Source organism: Juglans microcarpa x Juglans regia, chromosome 3S (genome assembly GCF_004785595.1).
Source record: "Juglans microcarpa x Juglans regia isolate MS1-56 chromosome 3S, Jm3101_v1.0, whole genome shotgun sequence".
In the NCBI taxonomy this organism is placed as follows: Eukaryota; Viridiplantae; Streptophyta; class Magnoliopsida; order Fagales; family Juglandaceae; genus Juglans; species Juglans microcarpa x Juglans regia.
This window is the reverse complement of record NC_054599.1, coordinates 6,001,750-6,019,802: the sequence shown is the minus strand read 5'-3', so window position 1 is coordinate 6,019,802 and position 18,053 is coordinate 6,001,750. Positions and strand designations below refer to the sequence as shown.

Genomic DNA, 18,053 nt, shown 5'->3' with positions numbered 1-18,053 from the left:
ACCAGGCACCCACCCAGAAAGACTATTGTGCCCATATTTGACTTTCTGGTTTTCAACTTTATGGGGGATCCCAAAGTTTATTCTTTGTGCATAGTTTTATGCCTAATTAAGATTATCTTCTCAGTCCTAACTCAGAAACTTCAAAAATATAATCCCTTAATTAATCCCATTGGGAACTTGTGCTTTCAAACCATGGAATCTCGAGCCATCTTCACCATGTGCTAGTTTGTGGAGATCAAGCATCCACTGTGTTTAATGGAGGAGGATTTCATTAAAGTCGTCCTTTTTGTTCAGTGCTTGATGCATATAGAAATATTTTAGTACTGACTTATACAGCAATTAATCCACAGAGATGAACGATGAAATAATAATCATAATAATAATAAAACATTTCAATTTATCTGATCGTTTCTTCCCCTAAACTCTCTCAAGAAAATAGTTTTCCTTGTGCACCCCCTAAACTCCCTCCCTACCTCTCTTACTATTTCTTTCTCAAGGATGAAAAAATCTACACATCCTCCTACTGTTCACATAAGCTCCCTTATCCATGGGACTGAAGATCTTTGGGCTACCGTCTCAACGCAATCGAAGCCATGTACATCTTCCTATTTCGAATATTATTGTAGATGCCCCATTCACTAGACTATTGCTCGTCTTTGTAACCACCCTTTTATTTTGTTCTTTGGCCATTAATCGATGGGACTGGACCAACTTGTTAGATTCATTTAGTAAATTGTTTTCTTTTCTACGCCGTAATGAATTTTTTTTTTTCTTTTTAAGTGTTAGTTGGAGTCCCTCATCCACTCATTTCTATCTATTTAATTAGTTGATAAAACCTGTCTCTCCAGATGAAAATATCAACAAAAATTTAACAACAAAAGTAGGTTTTAAATTTTACACAAAAAAAAAAAAAAAATGGACATCCTATAAACTTGCTCTGCTTAAGCTCTCAAACCCTTCAAGATGCTTCACAAGATGAAGGGATTCATCGATTGCAAAAAAATTACCAAAAAGAAGACTTGCCAATGACCTGTAGGATCGTAAATCAGGCAAGTGCAATGAATACCTGTTCTCTTTGAAAACAACAGTCGAGGAAGCGCCAGCAAAAAGCTATCTGTCGAGGAAGAAGCCAAATTGTCATTCCAAATTGCCATGAAGAGACCATAAAGAATGGCGCAATATAGAGAGTTTTGTTGCCACAAAACAATAATTTGAGACATACAGCTATAGGAATAAAGATAAACATCTTAAAATCAAGAGTAAACCTGAAAGAAAGGAAATGAGTTTCAACAAGTAATATTTTTGAAAGAAAGTTGATATTTTTCCTCTGGCAAGTAACACACCATTCTAATAAGTTCAAACTCCTTCGATTTGACTGCATTCTTAAAGGGAAATAAGCAACACTTTCCATTTGAGAAGAATGATTTATGATAATACAAGGACCAGAGTAGGCAAAGGAGGGAATGTATCTCTAAGGAAAAGAATGTAGTAGAATCCTATTTATTATAAAATCTTCTCTCTTCTCGAAACCCCTCTTTAGAAACCTCACTCCACTAGTTGCAGTGACATCACTAGAAAGAAATAGAAGTTCGGCTCCTCCATTCCTTCCCTCTCCCTCTCCTCTTCTTTCTCTCTTTTTTCTTCATCTCCTTTTTTTCCCTTTGCCGCTACAGGACTTTAAGTAAGAGCTCTCTTCCATAAATTATATACTTACCAATGCCCGTGAGGCATATCATTCGGAAAAATTATAATGTAGCTAGAATCAATGGAAAAAGAGGATAATGAAGCAACTTCTAGGATAGTCTGGAAAATGAAGACCAGATAATGCGAAAGCTCTTGCAGGACGGAGGAATAAAAAGAGAGACTGCAAACATAATCAGAAAGCAAAAGCAATTTTAAATCAAAAGGCACATATTATAATACCACCATGACTTTGCTGGAGGTCGGCACAGATACAGTACTTTAGTGCTCCAAAATTTTTATCTTTTCAAGATAGTTTTGCATCTGATTCATAGCATCAGCTGAGAGACGAGCCCCAACAACAAGTTTGTACTGCTCAAATTTTAGTTCATCACACTTCAAGGCTGCACTTCTACAAGCCTTTATACTCCCTAATATAAAGAAAGAAACTGTTGTTAAAGGTTCAGTTCAGATGATATAACAATTCAGTGTGCCAGAATTATCAAAATTAGGCTTGCATCCTTGTGGTGGTAATAGGAAGGATGGTGTATTTTTTTTTTTTTCAAAGTAGAGACTTATTAATATCGAAAGGCGTAGCCAAGTACACATGGTGATGTAAGTTATTCAAATAATGCAATGTATGATACACAAAACATAGAATCATCCAATCTATTACAAATCTTCTGATGAATATCAAGAAAAGCATTGTGCTCATCATTGAAAATTATGGCATCATGAAAATAAAGTATGACGCTTGCTTATCAAAACAGTGTGCTGCTTAAATAAATCAAGAGAAATAGCATGCTAAGATGCATAGGTTATGAAATATAATGTAATATACTAAACACAATTTGCACTCTCAAACAGCAAAAAAGCTTAAGGCTACGTTTGGATGTTGAGCTGAGTTAAGTTCTCTATGAATAGTAGTGAGTTGAGATAGTGGAGTGAGTTCTGTGAGGCCACCTAAAATGAGTTTAAATATGTTTGCATGTTAAGATGAGTTTAGATGTATTTATATAAAAGGTTGTGGGTCCTACGTGTAAAAAGAAATGTCGTAGGTACTATGTGTAAAAAGATTTTGAATTGAAATGAGTTTAGTGATTTGAGAGTTGGGTGTTTGGATATTAGAAGAAGTCTAAATCTGAACTGAGCTCAGCTGAGTTGAATGCAGTCAAGGAACCAAACGAGCCCTAAGAGGTCACAAATTCTTCAAACTTCATGGTTCCATAGATGAATGTGAAACTTTTTTTTTATTGGCACTGGATGTCTGAGACAAAGTCCAGACTAATCCCAAGTGTGCAAAGGCCCTCAGCAAAGCGTTTCCAGCAAGTGCACATCGGGCAATTCAAGTGGAAATTTCTCCCGTCCGATAGCCCCAAGAGTGTGAATGCGGTGTTTCAAACTTAGGACATCCATTTTATATGGCTCGCCCAAGGACAACTACGCCACCCTTTGCGGTTACAAAGGTTAAACTAATATTAAAACAGCAGAAATTGTACACAAGTACAACAGAAAAGTGTGGGAAAACAGTCGAATACAATTGCAAGGATCAAAGATAGCCAATGTCATATATAAGGATATCAGCAGGCCATTGGAGTTGCTATACGATAATCGTTTGACTTACCACTTAGGTCTAATAAATTTAATAGTACCGGACAATTTCCAATGCTCCTAACCATGGTAATTGCAGACCAAACCTTTTGGTACTCCTCCCTCGAGGCTCTAATGATGCATAGCTTTGTGATGGGATTCACATACTTTACTGCACAAAAACCACCAAAAGTTCAAGGATAAATTGAAAGACATTATAGACACTGCATCTATAAAAGGAAAAGCACTTACCTTGGAAGGATCCAAGCGTTGAAGCAAGACCACACTCTCCAAAATTTACAAGAATGCTGTCTTTGATTGCTTTTGAGACATTGAATTGGGTTATGATAATGGGATCATCCCCAACAAGACCTCTATTAGGATCCAAAAAAACTTCCATTATCAGGTACCTGTTTTTGAATCCCACCATGATGATCCTTCTTTACCTACCATTCCACACACTCATCTTGTCAGAACAAGCAATTCAAGCTAAATAAGGGCAATTTAACACAACCAGCCCAACACACATCATTCCACACAACTCACAACACGTCCAACACAACCAGCCCAACACTCATCATCCCACAAACAGCCATAAAACCACCGGAAAGCTACATATCAACCCACAAATAGCCAACGTCATTCCAAAACAACCAAACAGCCACAACAATCCCAAACAACCCAACATCAACACAATAATTCATATAATTTATCAATTCCCTCATGCAAACAGTGGCAGCACAAATCTTCCAACAGACATGGATAAAAGAGTTACCAACATAAACGATGGCTACGAGGCTAACGTTCGTGGGTACCTTTCACAATATCAAAGTGGTGATCGACTGGTTTCGTGAGTAAACAACGCTGCGTAGGACAAGATTACTACCTTGCGATAAGATCAGTATTCAACAACCCAATCAGAAATTAAATTCCAAAATTTGGGGGAAGTGGCTCACAGGAAGACAGAGAACACACAGAGAGCACGAGAGACAGAGTGAGGCCTGGTTTGGTTACCAAGAAGAATCTCATCTCATATAATCACTACAACTTTTTCAAATCTCCAATAAAAAATTATATTAAAAAATCATATTCTAATAATATTTTATTTAATTGTCAATTTTTAGCTCCATCCAACCGAAGCCTGAGAGAAAGGCTTACCGTGAATCCGTGCGTGACGGTGTACGGCGGTTGAACTTGCTACGGCACAGAATTTATGGAATTACAACCCATGAACCGAGAAACAATAAGAGAAAACGAGAGTACGAGGCAGGTAATCGTAAGAGAGAGAAGTATATGCAGCAAGGGTTTACCTGCGTGGTGAGGCGGTGATCGTCGACGGCTCGACCAGAGGTGATGCACGACAGGGAAAAGGTGGGGATGCTCTGTGAGAGAGAGAATTCATGAGGGTGGGGAGAAAAGAGAGGAAGAGAGCAGAGAGGGAGTGAGAGGGGCGGTGGAAGCTCTTACCGGCGTTGAGCTCGGCGATAGGACTCGTCGGCGACAGACCCTCGAAGCTGCGACGGCGGTGAGTAACGGCAACCCTAACAGACGCAATATGGAGAAAAATAATGGAGTGAGAAACTGTTGAGAGGGAGAGAGAAACGGGGAAGGAGGGAAAAACCGAGATGCTCGGTGGGCTGAACGACGGTGGCTCGCGGTGGTCCGGCATCGGCGTGAGAGGGTGGGGTACGGAAATACAGCGAGACAGAGATCAGAGAGAGATCTAACAATTTAGGGAGAGAGGGGGTGAGAGGAACGGCAGAGCCACTTACAGGCGTTGCTCAGGCAGTGGGTGGCGACAAAATCCGGGGACCCACGAAATTGCAGCACCAACGACGAGGAAACTCGTAGAAGAGGGAGAGAGTGGGTCTGTTGTCTGTTGAGCGAGATTTTGTTATGGGGGGGGGGATAAGCGCTGCAGAGGTGTGGGGAAGATAGAAACGGTGAGGAGAGAAAATCGGACGGGGGAAACCGTCGGGGGGGCGTGGGGAACGCCGAACGAGAGGGAAAAGAGAAAATACCCACTCCAAAAGAAACGACGTAGTTTCCTTCCTTCAGTGGGCTGGGCATTCTCGTGGGCCTGGCCACGGGCAAGGTGTTACACTCTAACCCAAAATTATGGCTCAAAGTGAGCCCCTAAACAAAATGGTTCATTTTAATTAAAGATAAAACATGTTCGGTTTGGTTTGATTTTAGACATATTATATAATTAAATCAATATATATTGATTTTAAGATTTAAAAAATTAATACTGCACCAATTACACCCTTTCAATTTTACCAGTACATTATATAGTATATATAATATTGAATATAATAATATAGTGATAATATATTGTAGTATATTATAATATATATTATAATTGTATTATAGACTATTGTGATATATTATTATTATAGTATATTATAATACATAGTAATATAGTATTAGTATAACTACTAATATAATAGACTATAGTGATAATATATAGTTATTTATATATGATTTTAAAATTTAATATTATATTAATTAGTAATTTATCATAAAATACAAAATTATTTTATATATAATTATATATAATATAAAAATATTTTATACAATATAAAAAATTAAAATATATATATGAATTGGTCTGGTCCGGTGTTAGAAAAATGGAACCGCTACCAGATCGAACCGGACCCGGTACAGGATCAAACCCAATTCGGTCTGGTCCAATCCGGTTTACCAATTCATCGATTTTTTTTTTCACCCCTAATCTAGTGTCTTAGGTTTATAATGACCCAAATACAACATCCATTCAATACTCTACCAATAGATTGACCCAATCTCCTTGGATTCGCTTGAATTTCATCTCAACGTACATCATAATTTACAACCATATCCTAAATATCCCTTTCCATTATTTCGGGGGTGGGGCAAGCTCTTCTATTCTGGTTCATGGTTTCTCTTGACTATAAGGTTCATCCGGGGGAGAGAGCTTCAAGAAATAGTGAATGGTCTTATCAATACACAAATGTATAACTGCCTAAGAATTTCAATTGGGCTTATATTCATCACTATCGGAATTGGATTCAAGCTTTCTCCAATCCCTTCTCATCAATTGACTCCTAACATATGTGAAAGAGTGCGATTCGTTTGATAAATTCCTACCCTCTATCTATCTCTAAGTTGTTTGAATTTTTCAAAACTTCATGGACATGTCGAGGAGAAATTCCAAACACATCATAACACCAACTCACAGTTTTACATGTATTCCCTCCTCCAACCACGATAATATAAAAAAGAGACCCTCCAAACATCAATTAGTCATGAAATCACTGAACTACAAATCTCAACATCTGACATACAAAACTGGAACAACCCAACTTCTAGTAGGCACAAATACAAGGGCCACGAATTTGATGATGGCTATGAGGCTAAAGCTCGAGAGTACCTTACCCAATCTTGGAGCGACGTCAGTCAAATTGAGGGCGTGGCAGTATTTTCTATTGAAGTTTGAGATGCTCTGTGATATTGTAAACAACATCAAAACTAATTTTCGAGGTGGTGAGGAAACACACAACGGAAGAACAAAATCGGATGGAGTGGGAAAGAGGAAAGCCGAGATGGACAAGAGAGTGGCCAAGGAAGACCAGCGAGAGAGATAGATCGAGACATACATTGGTGACATATGGCAACGCGCCAGCTCCGGTGACCTTTGTTGGTCACCTCAGTTAGCCTAACATAGAGACACTGCAACGTCGGAGGAGAGCTAGAGAGAGAGAGAGAGAGAGAGAAAGATCACAAGTGGTAGACAATGAGAGTGCGCGTGAGCAAGAGAGAGATACGGGTGGAGGACTTACTGGCTTGGTGTTGCAATCGACAACAATAAAAACAATGGTGGTGGGTGGGGTGGGGGGGGGGGGAGAAAGTACTAGTGACTACGGCCTAGTCTTGAGGGCAATGGCTTGGTAAAACAGAAAGGGAGGGAGATTGAGAAGAGTGTTTGATGGGGGCGCGAGAGGTAGGTGATGGGTAAAACTATTGTAGAAGAAAAATGAAAAGGGAAAACTTATAAACAAATGAGGTGTGAAGTTTTTAATAAATGACAGATAAACGATCTCCATTTTTCACTGTAGAATCGATTGGAGCAAATAATCCCCCCTCTCTCTCTCTCCCCCCCATCTCTCCTCTTCATTTCCCTCAATTTCTCTATCTCATCTCAAACTCAATGCCCCTCTCTTCCCTTAAGCCCGAAGCCTCTTGTGAGTCTATTTCCATCTCCTCTTTCTCATTTCAAATCTTGCCCACAACATCCAAAATAAGTATGTCTAGATTGACTCTTCTTTATTTCTATCTATCTATCATTCATTATTTCTTCTTCTATTTTTCCAACTCCTTTTCATCTTTGAGAGATCCAATATCGAATGAGACGTTAAAAATTTGACAACAACTTGAGTATTTGCAAGCTGCTCTTTTGAGAGGATCTTCTTCTAAGGAAGTACATGTATTTCCCAACATATATCTCTCTTTGTTGGTCATTATTACAACAAATTGATCAACATGTTTTACAAATAAATTCTTGAAGATACTTGAGTCATTGACATAAGTTACTTGTTAAAAATAATCCTGCAAGTTGTTAAGAAAAAGGGTCTCAGTTTCAACTTGAAAAGAGAGAGAGAGAGAGAGGCAAAATGGGCAAGAGCTTCGGCCAAATAGTATAGAGAGCAAATTGAGGAAAAGAGAGTGAGCTAGATCGATTTTGATGTAATCTTTCATATCATAATTATGCTAGACTACTTGTGTCACCCTCCCATTAGAGGTGTAAATCCTACATACACATCGTGTCTGATTTGCAGGGACTTCCAAAGGAAAAAAAAGAAAAGAAAGAGACAATAAGGTTTTTGAGATAATTGGACCTGGGCCTATGGGTTGGGTCGTGACACCATATCTAAGATCATCGATTAGGGGTGAGATTCGGCCTGTCCGGACCGGAGAAATTGATCAGACCGACCATTTTTGAACTGGACCTAATTGGTCCTGTCCAAATTATCAAAGGCTGAATGAATTCGGTCCGATTCCCGATCCAAGGGTTTTTCACCCCGAACCGGCCCAATGCAAATAAAAAAAATATAAATATATTTTATTATTTATATAAATAATTGTATATAATTAATTATTAATATATCACAATATTACATAAGTATTATATTCTTTAATGTATAACTATAATATATAGTACTAGTATATATTAATATATTAACATATTATAAGAGTTCTAGTATAAATTATCGTATATGTATAAATTTATAATAGTATTTGTATAGTTAACTTAAAATATTAGTATTAAATCACTATAACTATATAAAGTATTATTTAATATAGTATTAGTAGTGTATTACCAATTTATCATTAACATATAGTATATTAGTAATACTACTAGTATAGTTATTAGTTATAGTATTGGTACTGAGTCTATAACTATATATATTTAGATCAATATATTATAATATTCTTTATGTATAATATATAATACTAGTATATATTAATAATTGTACAATTTATTATGTAATTTTTATTTAATAAGTCACTTAATTTTAATTTAGTATTTTAAATAAATTTTTTTATTAATCAATTTTAAAAAAAAAGTTGGACCGAATGGACCGACTGGACCAGTTCAAGGTGAAAAAATTCTGGACTGAATAGGTCAGGTCCAGTCTGGTCCGATCCACAAAACCTCTCGGGACCGGACCAAACTCACCCCTATCGTCGATACCCTACACTCCAACCCTTGTTCGAACGGATCAACAAAAATTCTTGTCAAAATACACAATAACAACGTTGCCCAATGAAGCTATATACATTACAACCTAAAATTCCCGTAATTTTTCACCAAAAAAAAAAAAAGTTGATTTGCGTTTTGAATAGCCTATAAAAAATTTAAGAACCCGCTTTCCAAAAAATGAAAATTTAAGAACCCTAGAAAATTGAGCAACACGAGAAGTTAATGGTTAGAAATTGTGATTATCACCTGCTCTTCTGAATAATTAGAACATATCTATTCTACAATAAAAAAAAAGGCTATAGCCTCATAAATAGTGATTTGTGTTTGAGTTTGTACTATTCTCATTTGCACAATTAAGTTTTTGTCTTCTAAGTCATCATTAAAAATACAATTAAATTTTCTTTTATTCTAACATTAATTAGAATATAATAATAATAATAATAAAATGAAATATTAATATCTTAAAAATAATCTCAATTGTAGATTTTTATTTATTTAGCTTTTGTGGAACAAATTAACCACTTAAGATTTTTTATATTTCTTATTAGATTTAAAAATAATAGTATTTTCGCAATAATATTATTTGAGAAAAATAACAATTATCTTCATATTATTTTTCATAGTAATTCATAAAAATAAATCATAGTCATTAAACTAATAATATTTTCATTTTACAAAATGCAATTATTATTTTTAGATTCTAATTTATGCATCAGTTTACAATTAGTCTTTAATTTATCACATTGACTATTTTATTTGTTTTTGTAATGCATTTCATATTAATCTATTTGTAATGCATTTTTATTAAAAGAATAACACTTTTTATCCTTTAAAAAATTATTTTGGTAAAAGCACATTTTTATTTTTAAAGATCGATATTGAACTTATAAAAAACAATCGATATTGCAATTTCAAATTTAAAAAGAATAATAATATTATATTTAAGTTAAAAAATAAAAATATTATCTTTAAATTTAAAAGTAATATTTATCATTATCGGACATCGTTTCAAAAAAACAAAATTGTCTCCATATTATTTTTGATAATAATGAATCATATTGAATAACAATTTTTAAATTAATATTATTTTCATTTGAAAAAAAACATTATAATTTTATAGATTTCAAATTAATACTCTATTTTTACATTTCATTAATTGTATCACTATAATTTTCTGTAATAATTAAAAATAATATTATTTTATTTTATTTTCAATTATTATCATCATCATCATCATGTACATGTCTAATTGATCTTATGATGAGTAGAGGAATGCATGAACTATATATTATGATTTCAATATAATTAGTTAGGAAAATGCTAGTCCTATCGAGAATACCCACCAAGAGTGCGTCGCGATTGTATTTTTTTTCACTTAATGATTAAGAAAGTCTTTTTAATGACTTTATGAACTTTTTTTAAATGTTTAAAAGGTTAAAAAACTGTTTAAAAAAAGCAAAAAAATAAAAATAAATAAAGAGAAGAATTTTACACATCTTTGTGAGAATTCTCAGTGGCGTAGAAGTCCCCAATTAGTTAATTCTAAACGTTTTGATTTGTTATGTATTGAATAATTTTACATCTTGTTTCATTCTTTTTTTTTTTCAAATATAGTTAAATATAATTATAATTATTTATAAAATTTATAACATGGGTTTATGATTATTTGTATACATTTATCAACTTGTTATTTAATTGATATGCATCTTAAAATTCATATTTATCATTAAGCACTTAGCTAGTGATCCCAAAATATATACATCTAGCAGTATTTGCGAAAAGAAGAAGAAGAAACAATATATACAAATTTTAAATGTATAAATTTTGCACAAGCCATTTATATAAAAAAAAAAAAAAAAGTAGATTCCAACATAAAAAGATATAAAAAAATTAACCATTTCTTGATTGAAACCTACATTTTTACAAAAATAAAATAAAATAAAATAAAATAAAAATTATCAATTTAGAGCTTGTACGTAATAGCATTATTATAATAAAAAAAATCTAAAAAAGTCTTTAGTAATTTACTTGTTTGGTGAGTGAGATGAGAAGAGAATTTTATAAATAGTAGTTAGATAATTTGTAAATATTATTGAGCTAGATTGAGTTGAATATTTTTTAGATTTAAAAAAAAAAAAGAGAAAAAAGTTGAATAAAAATATTATAAAATTAAAATAATATAATAATATAGTTTTATAATATTATTTTTGTTTGAGAATTTGAAAAAATTAGATTTATTTTTTATTTAAAAATTAAAAAAATTATAATAATTAGGTTGAAAAAATTATAATAATTAATTTAAAAATTTTATATTTAAATTATATTTAAAAATAAAATAAGATGAGGTAAAATGATATTAAATTTAAATTTTGTGCTTAATCTAAATTCCCAAACCTGCCCATGCGAGCCCAAGGCGAACGCTACGGTATGCGTACCGAGGATGACGGTAATAGTTATACACGTGCCAAGTGTTGATAGGCTGGGTTGAAGTCTACGTTGTCCTCGAAGAAATAGCTCGTTTGAAACGTTCAAAAAGTAGCAGGCAATAAACATAGATCGCCCCCGAGAGAGAGAGAGAGAGAGAGAGAGAGAGAGAGAGTGAAGGGACACGTGTCGAAGGAGATGCATTATGTTTGAATTCTGAAGTCCGTCACAGTCGTTGGCTCCGCATATTATCTATCCCACCTAAATGAAAATTAAAAATTGCGTTCACACGAAATTTCGCATACATTTCATTTGCATTTTCCCTAACTCTTTCTCTCTCATGTCCGCGTCCTATCTAACTCTCTGTTGGATGTCAACCCCACCCACTATAGTCTCCCTGATTTCTCTATAAATACCCAATCCACTCTTGCTTTTTTCTCATTGTTTTCTCTCCTATAGCTTCCGAGAGTTAGGTACTGTTCTTAGAGAGTTTCAGAGAGAGAGAGAGGGAGAGGGGAGGGGGGGAGAGAGAATTGTTAGGGTTAGTTTGTTTGTTTTTTTGTTTTTGTCTACAGGTTCTGAGGAGGCTTTACTGCTGCACTGTTTGAACGACAATCAAGTGAGTTTTTTTTTTTCATTTATTTATTATTGTAAAGATAATTTTTTTGCATGTCTTTTGGACGTTATTCTAGTGTCAAAGTTTATATATTTCTTTTTTTGTTGTTGGTGCAGTTGCGTTTTTTGCTTCATGGTTTTGTGGGAGTGAAAAAATCCTAGTTTTATCCCATTTTCTTATAAATGACTACCCATATGTCATTGTCAGCGTATTGGGTCACAATCCATGTGTTTTTTTTCCTATATTTTTCATGTTTACGTTTTGGAAACGTGATTCCTTTTGGTGGTAGTTCAGATCTGTTTTAAAATTACCGTTGATTGAACATGGTGATTCGTTGGTGAAAGGTTTTAATTATATGCCATAGTTAGTTATCTTTATGGAATGAGTTGAGTTTTTGAATGTGGGGGAAAACTAAGAGTTAAACATCATCAGTTCTGCTTTATTAATGGTGCTGAACATGATCGCCCCTTCTTTAAGGTAATATTTAGCAAAATTCGAGCAGATTTCGGGTCCTAAAGGAGCAGAAAAATATAAATGGACAAGTGGGTAAATGTTTTAAAGCAGCGTGCTTGTTTTCGAGTGGAGATTAGCCTCTGATACAAGGATATGAAATGGCAGACAATTCGGTTTGCTTAATGTTTTTTATGATTTACGTAAAAGAGAGGGAGGTGACGTGAGATAGTTTCCAGAGCTGGAAGACATTTATCCGAAATAGTTAGAGAACGTCATCTAGAATGCAGAGAGATGAGTATTATTTTAATGTCATGTCTTTAGATCAACAAACATTTGACGCATTTTCCGTATTGTGTTGGGATCTGCAGAGTGTTTGGCACGGAGGTGTTGGAGTTTGGAATCTATAAAACTTGAGATTTAGAAGTGAAGTTGATTTGCTGAAGCGATGGAGGTATATGGAAAATCCATGGTAGCAGGACCCACAAATGTTATTTTTCTGTCTGCTATACTAGGCCAAGACGGGCCAATTCCAGTCCACAAATGTGACTGGAAATGTGAAAATGAACGTGTCTGTGGAAATATGTACCGCTGCAAACTAACAGGACTGACTCACATATGTGACAAAAACTGTAACCAGAGAATTCTGTATGATAATCACAGCTCCCTTTGCAGAGCAAGTGGCCAAATTTTTCCCCTAACACCGGCAGAGGAACAGGCAGTGAGAGGCGTCCGAAGGAAGCTTGAGGCGGATAGCTCCCCCACTACTGATAGCTGTGCTCGTAAGCGCAGACGGGATGCACAGCTCCATCCTTCTCCTTTTGAGAGATCCTTCTCTGCTGTCAGTCCAATCTGCAGCCAAGTTGGGGATGGCATGGATGTGAACTAGATTCATGATATAACTGAAAAGACCACTATCATTTTGCTTAATATGTTCCTTTGATATTTTCCTTCTCTTTCATGGGACGGTTATGGATAATTGAACCCAGTATGCGTAGCTTAATGATGGACCTGATGTGTCCTACGGAATTATATACATCTAATCTGATTTAATGCAATTTAGCCCTTCCACTAGTTTCTCTATTTAATGGGGATGCTAAACAGGTTCTGTTTACCTGCTTATGAAACTTGAAAGGAATCCTGCTGATACCTAGAGGTTTCAGGTCTTTTGTAAGACTTGGATCATCCATTTGGTTCACAATTGCAGTATTTATGTATGGTCTGTACTTAAATTTGATTTTGTTTCCTACCTCTGATTATTTATTAGTCTGTATTTTAAGAGACGTGATTTTGTAGTCAATGTATTGTATTCGGCTACAAGGTTACCCTTGTTTTGACACATGGATTGTAATATTTTTGCTTTTTATGGGTAGTTGATCTATGCAGCAAAAATTGATCTATGCAGCAAAAATTTCCCAATTCTCTTTGGGATTGTCGTCTTACAGAAAACCTAACTCTGTTTATTTTGCACTACTTTTCGAAGTTTTGCAGGTTGAAAAGGAGTTAGCTGATTTATAATATTTATTCGATTTTCATTCTTTTCATTAGTTTTGCTTTTCCTAGCTCTGAGTTTAAATATGGATTCCTGAAGTAAATGTTAATTTTGCAGGTTTCAGTACAGGAGAGTTAAAGAAATGCTTCTTGTTTTAATGAATGGTTCTTCTGTTGTACAAGTTTTGAGTGCCAGTAAAAATATTTTATATATGACTGTTATTTCTTTGCTATGTAGGTAATCCTGCTTTTTGTCCTTGGTGGAGACAAAGCTGCACCTGCACCTGCACCAGGATTTGCTGATGACCTGAGGAAAATGGTGTCATGCCTGACGGATTCAAGCACGTGGTTTGCTTGAGGGGGTATAATGTGGAAACATGGTTGGTGTAGTCCACTGAGCGTAAAGCCAGTATGATTTGGTTTGCTGAATTAGCTCCTCTCTACATCCATGTTGGTATAGGAGAAATCACTGAATGCCATATGCTTCCCAATAGTTTGAGTTTTCTGTTTGTGATGTCAGTCGCACCTGGGCTATTGGCAAAAAATTATTTTTTCTTTGTTGGTATTGCAATTTGCTGACTGAGGCGGCTTTTTTGCTTGATTGTGATTATAAGAAGCCACAGCATTTTTTTTCCTTTATTAGGATCACATGGAGCAAGGATATATTTTACCATTACAATAATCTATTAGTGGTTATCACCACACTGGCTCCAGAAACTGGGTTTGAGCTAGCTCAAGTATATTCTTTGATAGTCGAGGAGGTGCATCCTGTCCCATCCAACCTTCATCCATTTGGTTTGCTACTTCCTCTTATGTGGTGGAAAATCCTCTGTCCAGGATATATATGGTGTGCTGATTGAAATGCTGGTCATGAAAAATAATCTGAAGTTGGCTTATCTTGAAGGCAATGGGATTTAGCTGGCAAAGGATGCCGTCCTTCAAGCTGATGAGCACGCAAATGTTGGTGGAAGTGTCAGCTCCAACCTTGTGAACCAGCTAAAGAGTATTTTCAACCGGCCCTACCACAAAGGTATTGGGTCACATAGCTGCTACTTTCAAGCCCTAGTAAGTCTAAATGAAGCTAGTTGAAAGCCTAAAAGGGGGGAAAGGAGCTTCCCCTGTCTATTGTTAGTTTATTATCAAAATTAGTAGGAAATAGAAAATCCTTGGTCATGATTGGCTTGTATATTTGGGTTTAGGCAGTTTTATTGGCTTTGCTATGCTGTTGCTAATATCCATTGATGCAATGTTTTATTGATCTACATTCTGTCCCCTGCTGTATTTTATTATAATGTTAAAACTGACGTGTGTTTATTTTTGTTTCATGGTTTTCTGTACTTCTTGGCCGTGATTGGCCTTTAAATTGAGTGTGGTCAGTTTCATTGGCATTGTATGCTGTTAAAATCCCATGATGCAATGTTTTATTGGTCTACAGTTTTATGTCCCCTGCTTGAAGGTCTCTTTCTTTGTTCTAAAATTGATGTTGCTGTGTTAGCCAGTGTGGGTGTTTTGGTATCACGATTTGGGGTCCCTTGTTCATGTAACCCGCGACGGCCCATATAAATACCACTCTGCTTTTTTCATCTCTATGCATTGGTTCTTTTTTATAATACTTCTGTTGTTTGCTGCTTTGAAAGACAATTTTAGTTGGTTTGTAGTTCAGTCTGTTGCTAAAATTACTGTTACTTTTGTGGTACAATTACATGTATAGGAAAGGTTAATACCCAGATTTTAAAAGGTAAGTATTTGGCTCTAGTTTCTAGCCATGCATACTGTTTAAGAAAAAGAAAAACATGTATGTCCTTATGTATGCTCTCTATGCATTATGCATGGACTGGACTCAGGAGCCTCTTATGAATGACATGATTGGAGGCCCACCAAGGCAATGCCTGATGGGGGGGGGGGGGGGGGGGGGGGGGGGGGGTGGTCGCTCATTGTCATCTGTCTGTGTGGTGACAATAATTGATGCCAAGCTTCCCCCATGTGCACTTGTAGAGCACTGCACTACCAATCCAGGTGAAATCAGATTTGATACTTTCCTCCATAGTTAGGATGATAGAAAGTGATTTACCATCTCTTAAAAGAAAATTCTCCCTTCACGTCCACAACCGAATATTTTACTTGTTTAAAACCGAAAAAGGGATCAATCTAGTTTGTATTTTTCTATTTTTTGGAGAGAATCTTGGGTCGCTTTTCTGAGGGCTATCCTGTGGATTATATTAATGAGCTCGAATCTGAACTGCCAAACTGATTCCTTTGGAACGGAACTGCTTAGATTTTGTTGTCAGAGAGACGACATGTAGCTTAGCTTTAATCGTGTATGACATATATCCCAAGCAATTGCTAAAGAAAGGAATTACTTCTTAAAGAGGCCATCCAAGATAATACTAAACCCAAAAGGGTGGTATTGCGGCTGGGAATTTCATCAAACCAAGGTCTCCCGTTGGTCCTGTGTTGTCATAGCGCACAATCTCTCCCCTCGCAGAATTAATTTGAGGATCTGGTCCTTCTCTGTAGCTCTCACTCCTTCCTATCTACCTTAAGATAGGACAACCCAGCAGAACCAACAAGAATCATCCTCAACAATGCCAATGCCGACGTCCTGGATGTTTCCTAGTTTGTCTATTGCTGTCATTTCTTTCTTCTCTTGCTCATACGCTTCCACTTTCACCGTAACCAACAACTGCCCCTATACTATATGGCCTGGCACGCTTGCAGGGTCAGGCACGCCTCAACTTACAATGACTGGATTTCAGTTGAATTCTGGCCAAAGTGTTAGTATTCCATCGACACCGGGATGGTCAGGACGGATATGGGCAAGGACAGGATGCGAATTTGATGAGTTGGGATCCGGCAAATGTCAAACTGGGGACTGTGGGGGAAGGCTGGAATGTGATGGCAGTGGTGCCGCTCCGCCTACATCCCTCTTTGAGATAACCCTTGGAACAGGCAACGAGAAAGATTTCTACGATGTTAGCATTGTAGATGGCTACAACTTGCCGCTTGTTGCCGCACCAAGCGGGGTGTATGGTGCATGTAACGCCACAGGATGCGCTTCAAATATCAACATGGGTAAGAGTTTACTGTTACAGTTAGAAATAAGATTACAACTCTAACTGGAGATTAAACAAAAGGAATGATCAATGCAACCATGGAATGAAATAGGTTGCCCAAAGGAGCTTCAGGTAGCAGGAGGAGGAGAGGAAGGAGTGGTTGCATGCAAGAGTGCATGTGAGGCTTTTAGGATGGACCAGTACTGCTGCAGTGGAGAGTTTGCCAACCCAACAACATGCCAGCCCTCCTTTTATTCGGCCATTTTTAAAAGGGCTTGTCCAAGGGCTTATAGCTATGCTTTTGATGATGGCACAAGCACTTTTACATGCAAGGCTGATGAATATGCCATTATTTTTTGCCCTGGTGTTAATGGGTACAATTCCTCACCTCATTCTGACAAATTCAACTGCTTAAAATTCAACTTATGTACATGCTGCAACTCCCACCTTGAAACCTGAAATTTGAGAATAATTTGTGATGCAGGGTGAAAAAGCCAGATGATCCAATGTTCATCCCTCCAATGCAAAAGCAGAGCAATAGGGAGGTTGAGGGGATTGTATCTTCGTCAAACATCCTCCTCCCTCTTCCGATTCTGGTTTTTCTGCTCATCCTAAAGCTTATTCTTCTGAACGCTGAATATTAGTTTACAGCCTTGGACAGCATAAATTGACCCTACAACAGAACCTCAAATGTCCATTTGAAGGGGAATATTTACTGAATCAGAGAGGGACTGCAAAAAGGAAGAAACAAATTGGAAGTAGTAGGCTTATTTTGTAGGGGAATTTAAAATGCATAAAGATCTTCATGAGTTCACCAAGGACTTTAATTTGTAGCTGATCCATGAATCCATGCTTTGTTGTCAAAATGTGCTTAACCTTGTATTTCAATCGGTCACAGTACTTGTAATAATCTTGGAAGGAATGGAGCAACCCAACTTATATCACAAGTTTCCCTAATTGAATCAGTTTAAAATGTACATCATTGGAAATCAGGTTGGCAAGCTGA

General features: G+C 36.2%; 3 protein-coding genes across 12 annotated transcripts; 2 read left to right on the top strand and 1 right to left on the bottom strand.

The window, feature by feature from the left end:
- Nucleotides 1-849: 849 nt before the first annotated feature.
- On the bottom strand, nucleotides 850-5,136 carry LOC121258151 (probable ribonuclease P/MRP protein subunit POP5). Of its 10 annotated transcripts, XR_005939345.1 has the most exons (8): nucleotides 5,043-5,136; nucleotides 4,738-4,811; nucleotides 4,581-4,652; nucleotides 3,523-3,716; nucleotides 3,305-3,442; nucleotides 1,924-2,111; nucleotides 1,074-1,114; nucleotides 850-1,041 (listed from the first exon to the last, which is right to left on the bottom strand). XR_005939345.1 is itself a non-coding variant. In XM_041159531.1 (5 exons), the coding sequence occupies exons 2-4, from the start codon at nucleotides 3,698-3,700 to the stop codon at nucleotides 1,963-1,965; spliced, it is 465 nt and encodes a 154-aa protein (XP_041015465.1). In that variant the 5' UTR covers nucleotides 3,701-3,716; nucleotides 4,086-4,156; the 3' UTR covers nucleotides 1,074-1,265; nucleotides 1,927-1,962. The 10 variants fall into 10 exon arrangements, 4 of the variants coding, with proteins under 4 accessions (XP_041015465.1, XP_041015462.1, XP_041015464.1 ...); XR_005939347.1 differs by adding an exon at nucleotides 4,086-4,157 and having other exon boundaries at nucleotides 4,581-5,136; XR_005939349.1 differs by lacking the exons at nucleotides 4,581-4,652; nucleotides 4,738-4,811 and adding an exon at nucleotides 4,086-4,158 and having other exon boundaries at nucleotides 5,044-5,117.
- A 6,599-nt stretch (nucleotides 5,137-11,735) lies between these two features.
- On the top strand, nucleotides 11,736-15,256 carry LOC121256906. Its single transcript, XM_041157699.1, has 2 exons — nucleotides 11,736-12,056; nucleotides 12,875-15,256. The coding sequence occupies exon 2, from the start codon at nucleotides 12,952-12,954 to the stop codon at nucleotides 13,390-13,392; it is 441 nt and encodes a 146-aa protein (XP_041013633.1). The 5' UTR covers nucleotides 11,736-12,056; nucleotides 12,875-12,951; the 3' UTR covers nucleotides 13,393-15,256.
- Nucleotides 15,257-15,929: 673 nt separating this feature from the next.
- Nucleotides 15,930-18,029, top strand: LOC121256905 (pathogenesis-related thaumatin-like protein 3.5). The gene is made up of 3 exons (XM_041157698.1): nucleotides 15,930-17,066; nucleotides 17,160-17,421; nucleotides 17,532-18,029. Exons 1-3 carry the CDS (start codon nucleotides 16,580-16,582, stop codon nucleotides 17,689-17,691), a joined length of 909 nt encoding a protein of 302 aa, XP_041013632.1. The 5' UTR covers nucleotides 15,930-16,579; the 3' UTR covers nucleotides 17,692-18,029.
- The last annotated feature ends 24 nt before the right edge of the window (nucleotides 18,030-18,053 follow it).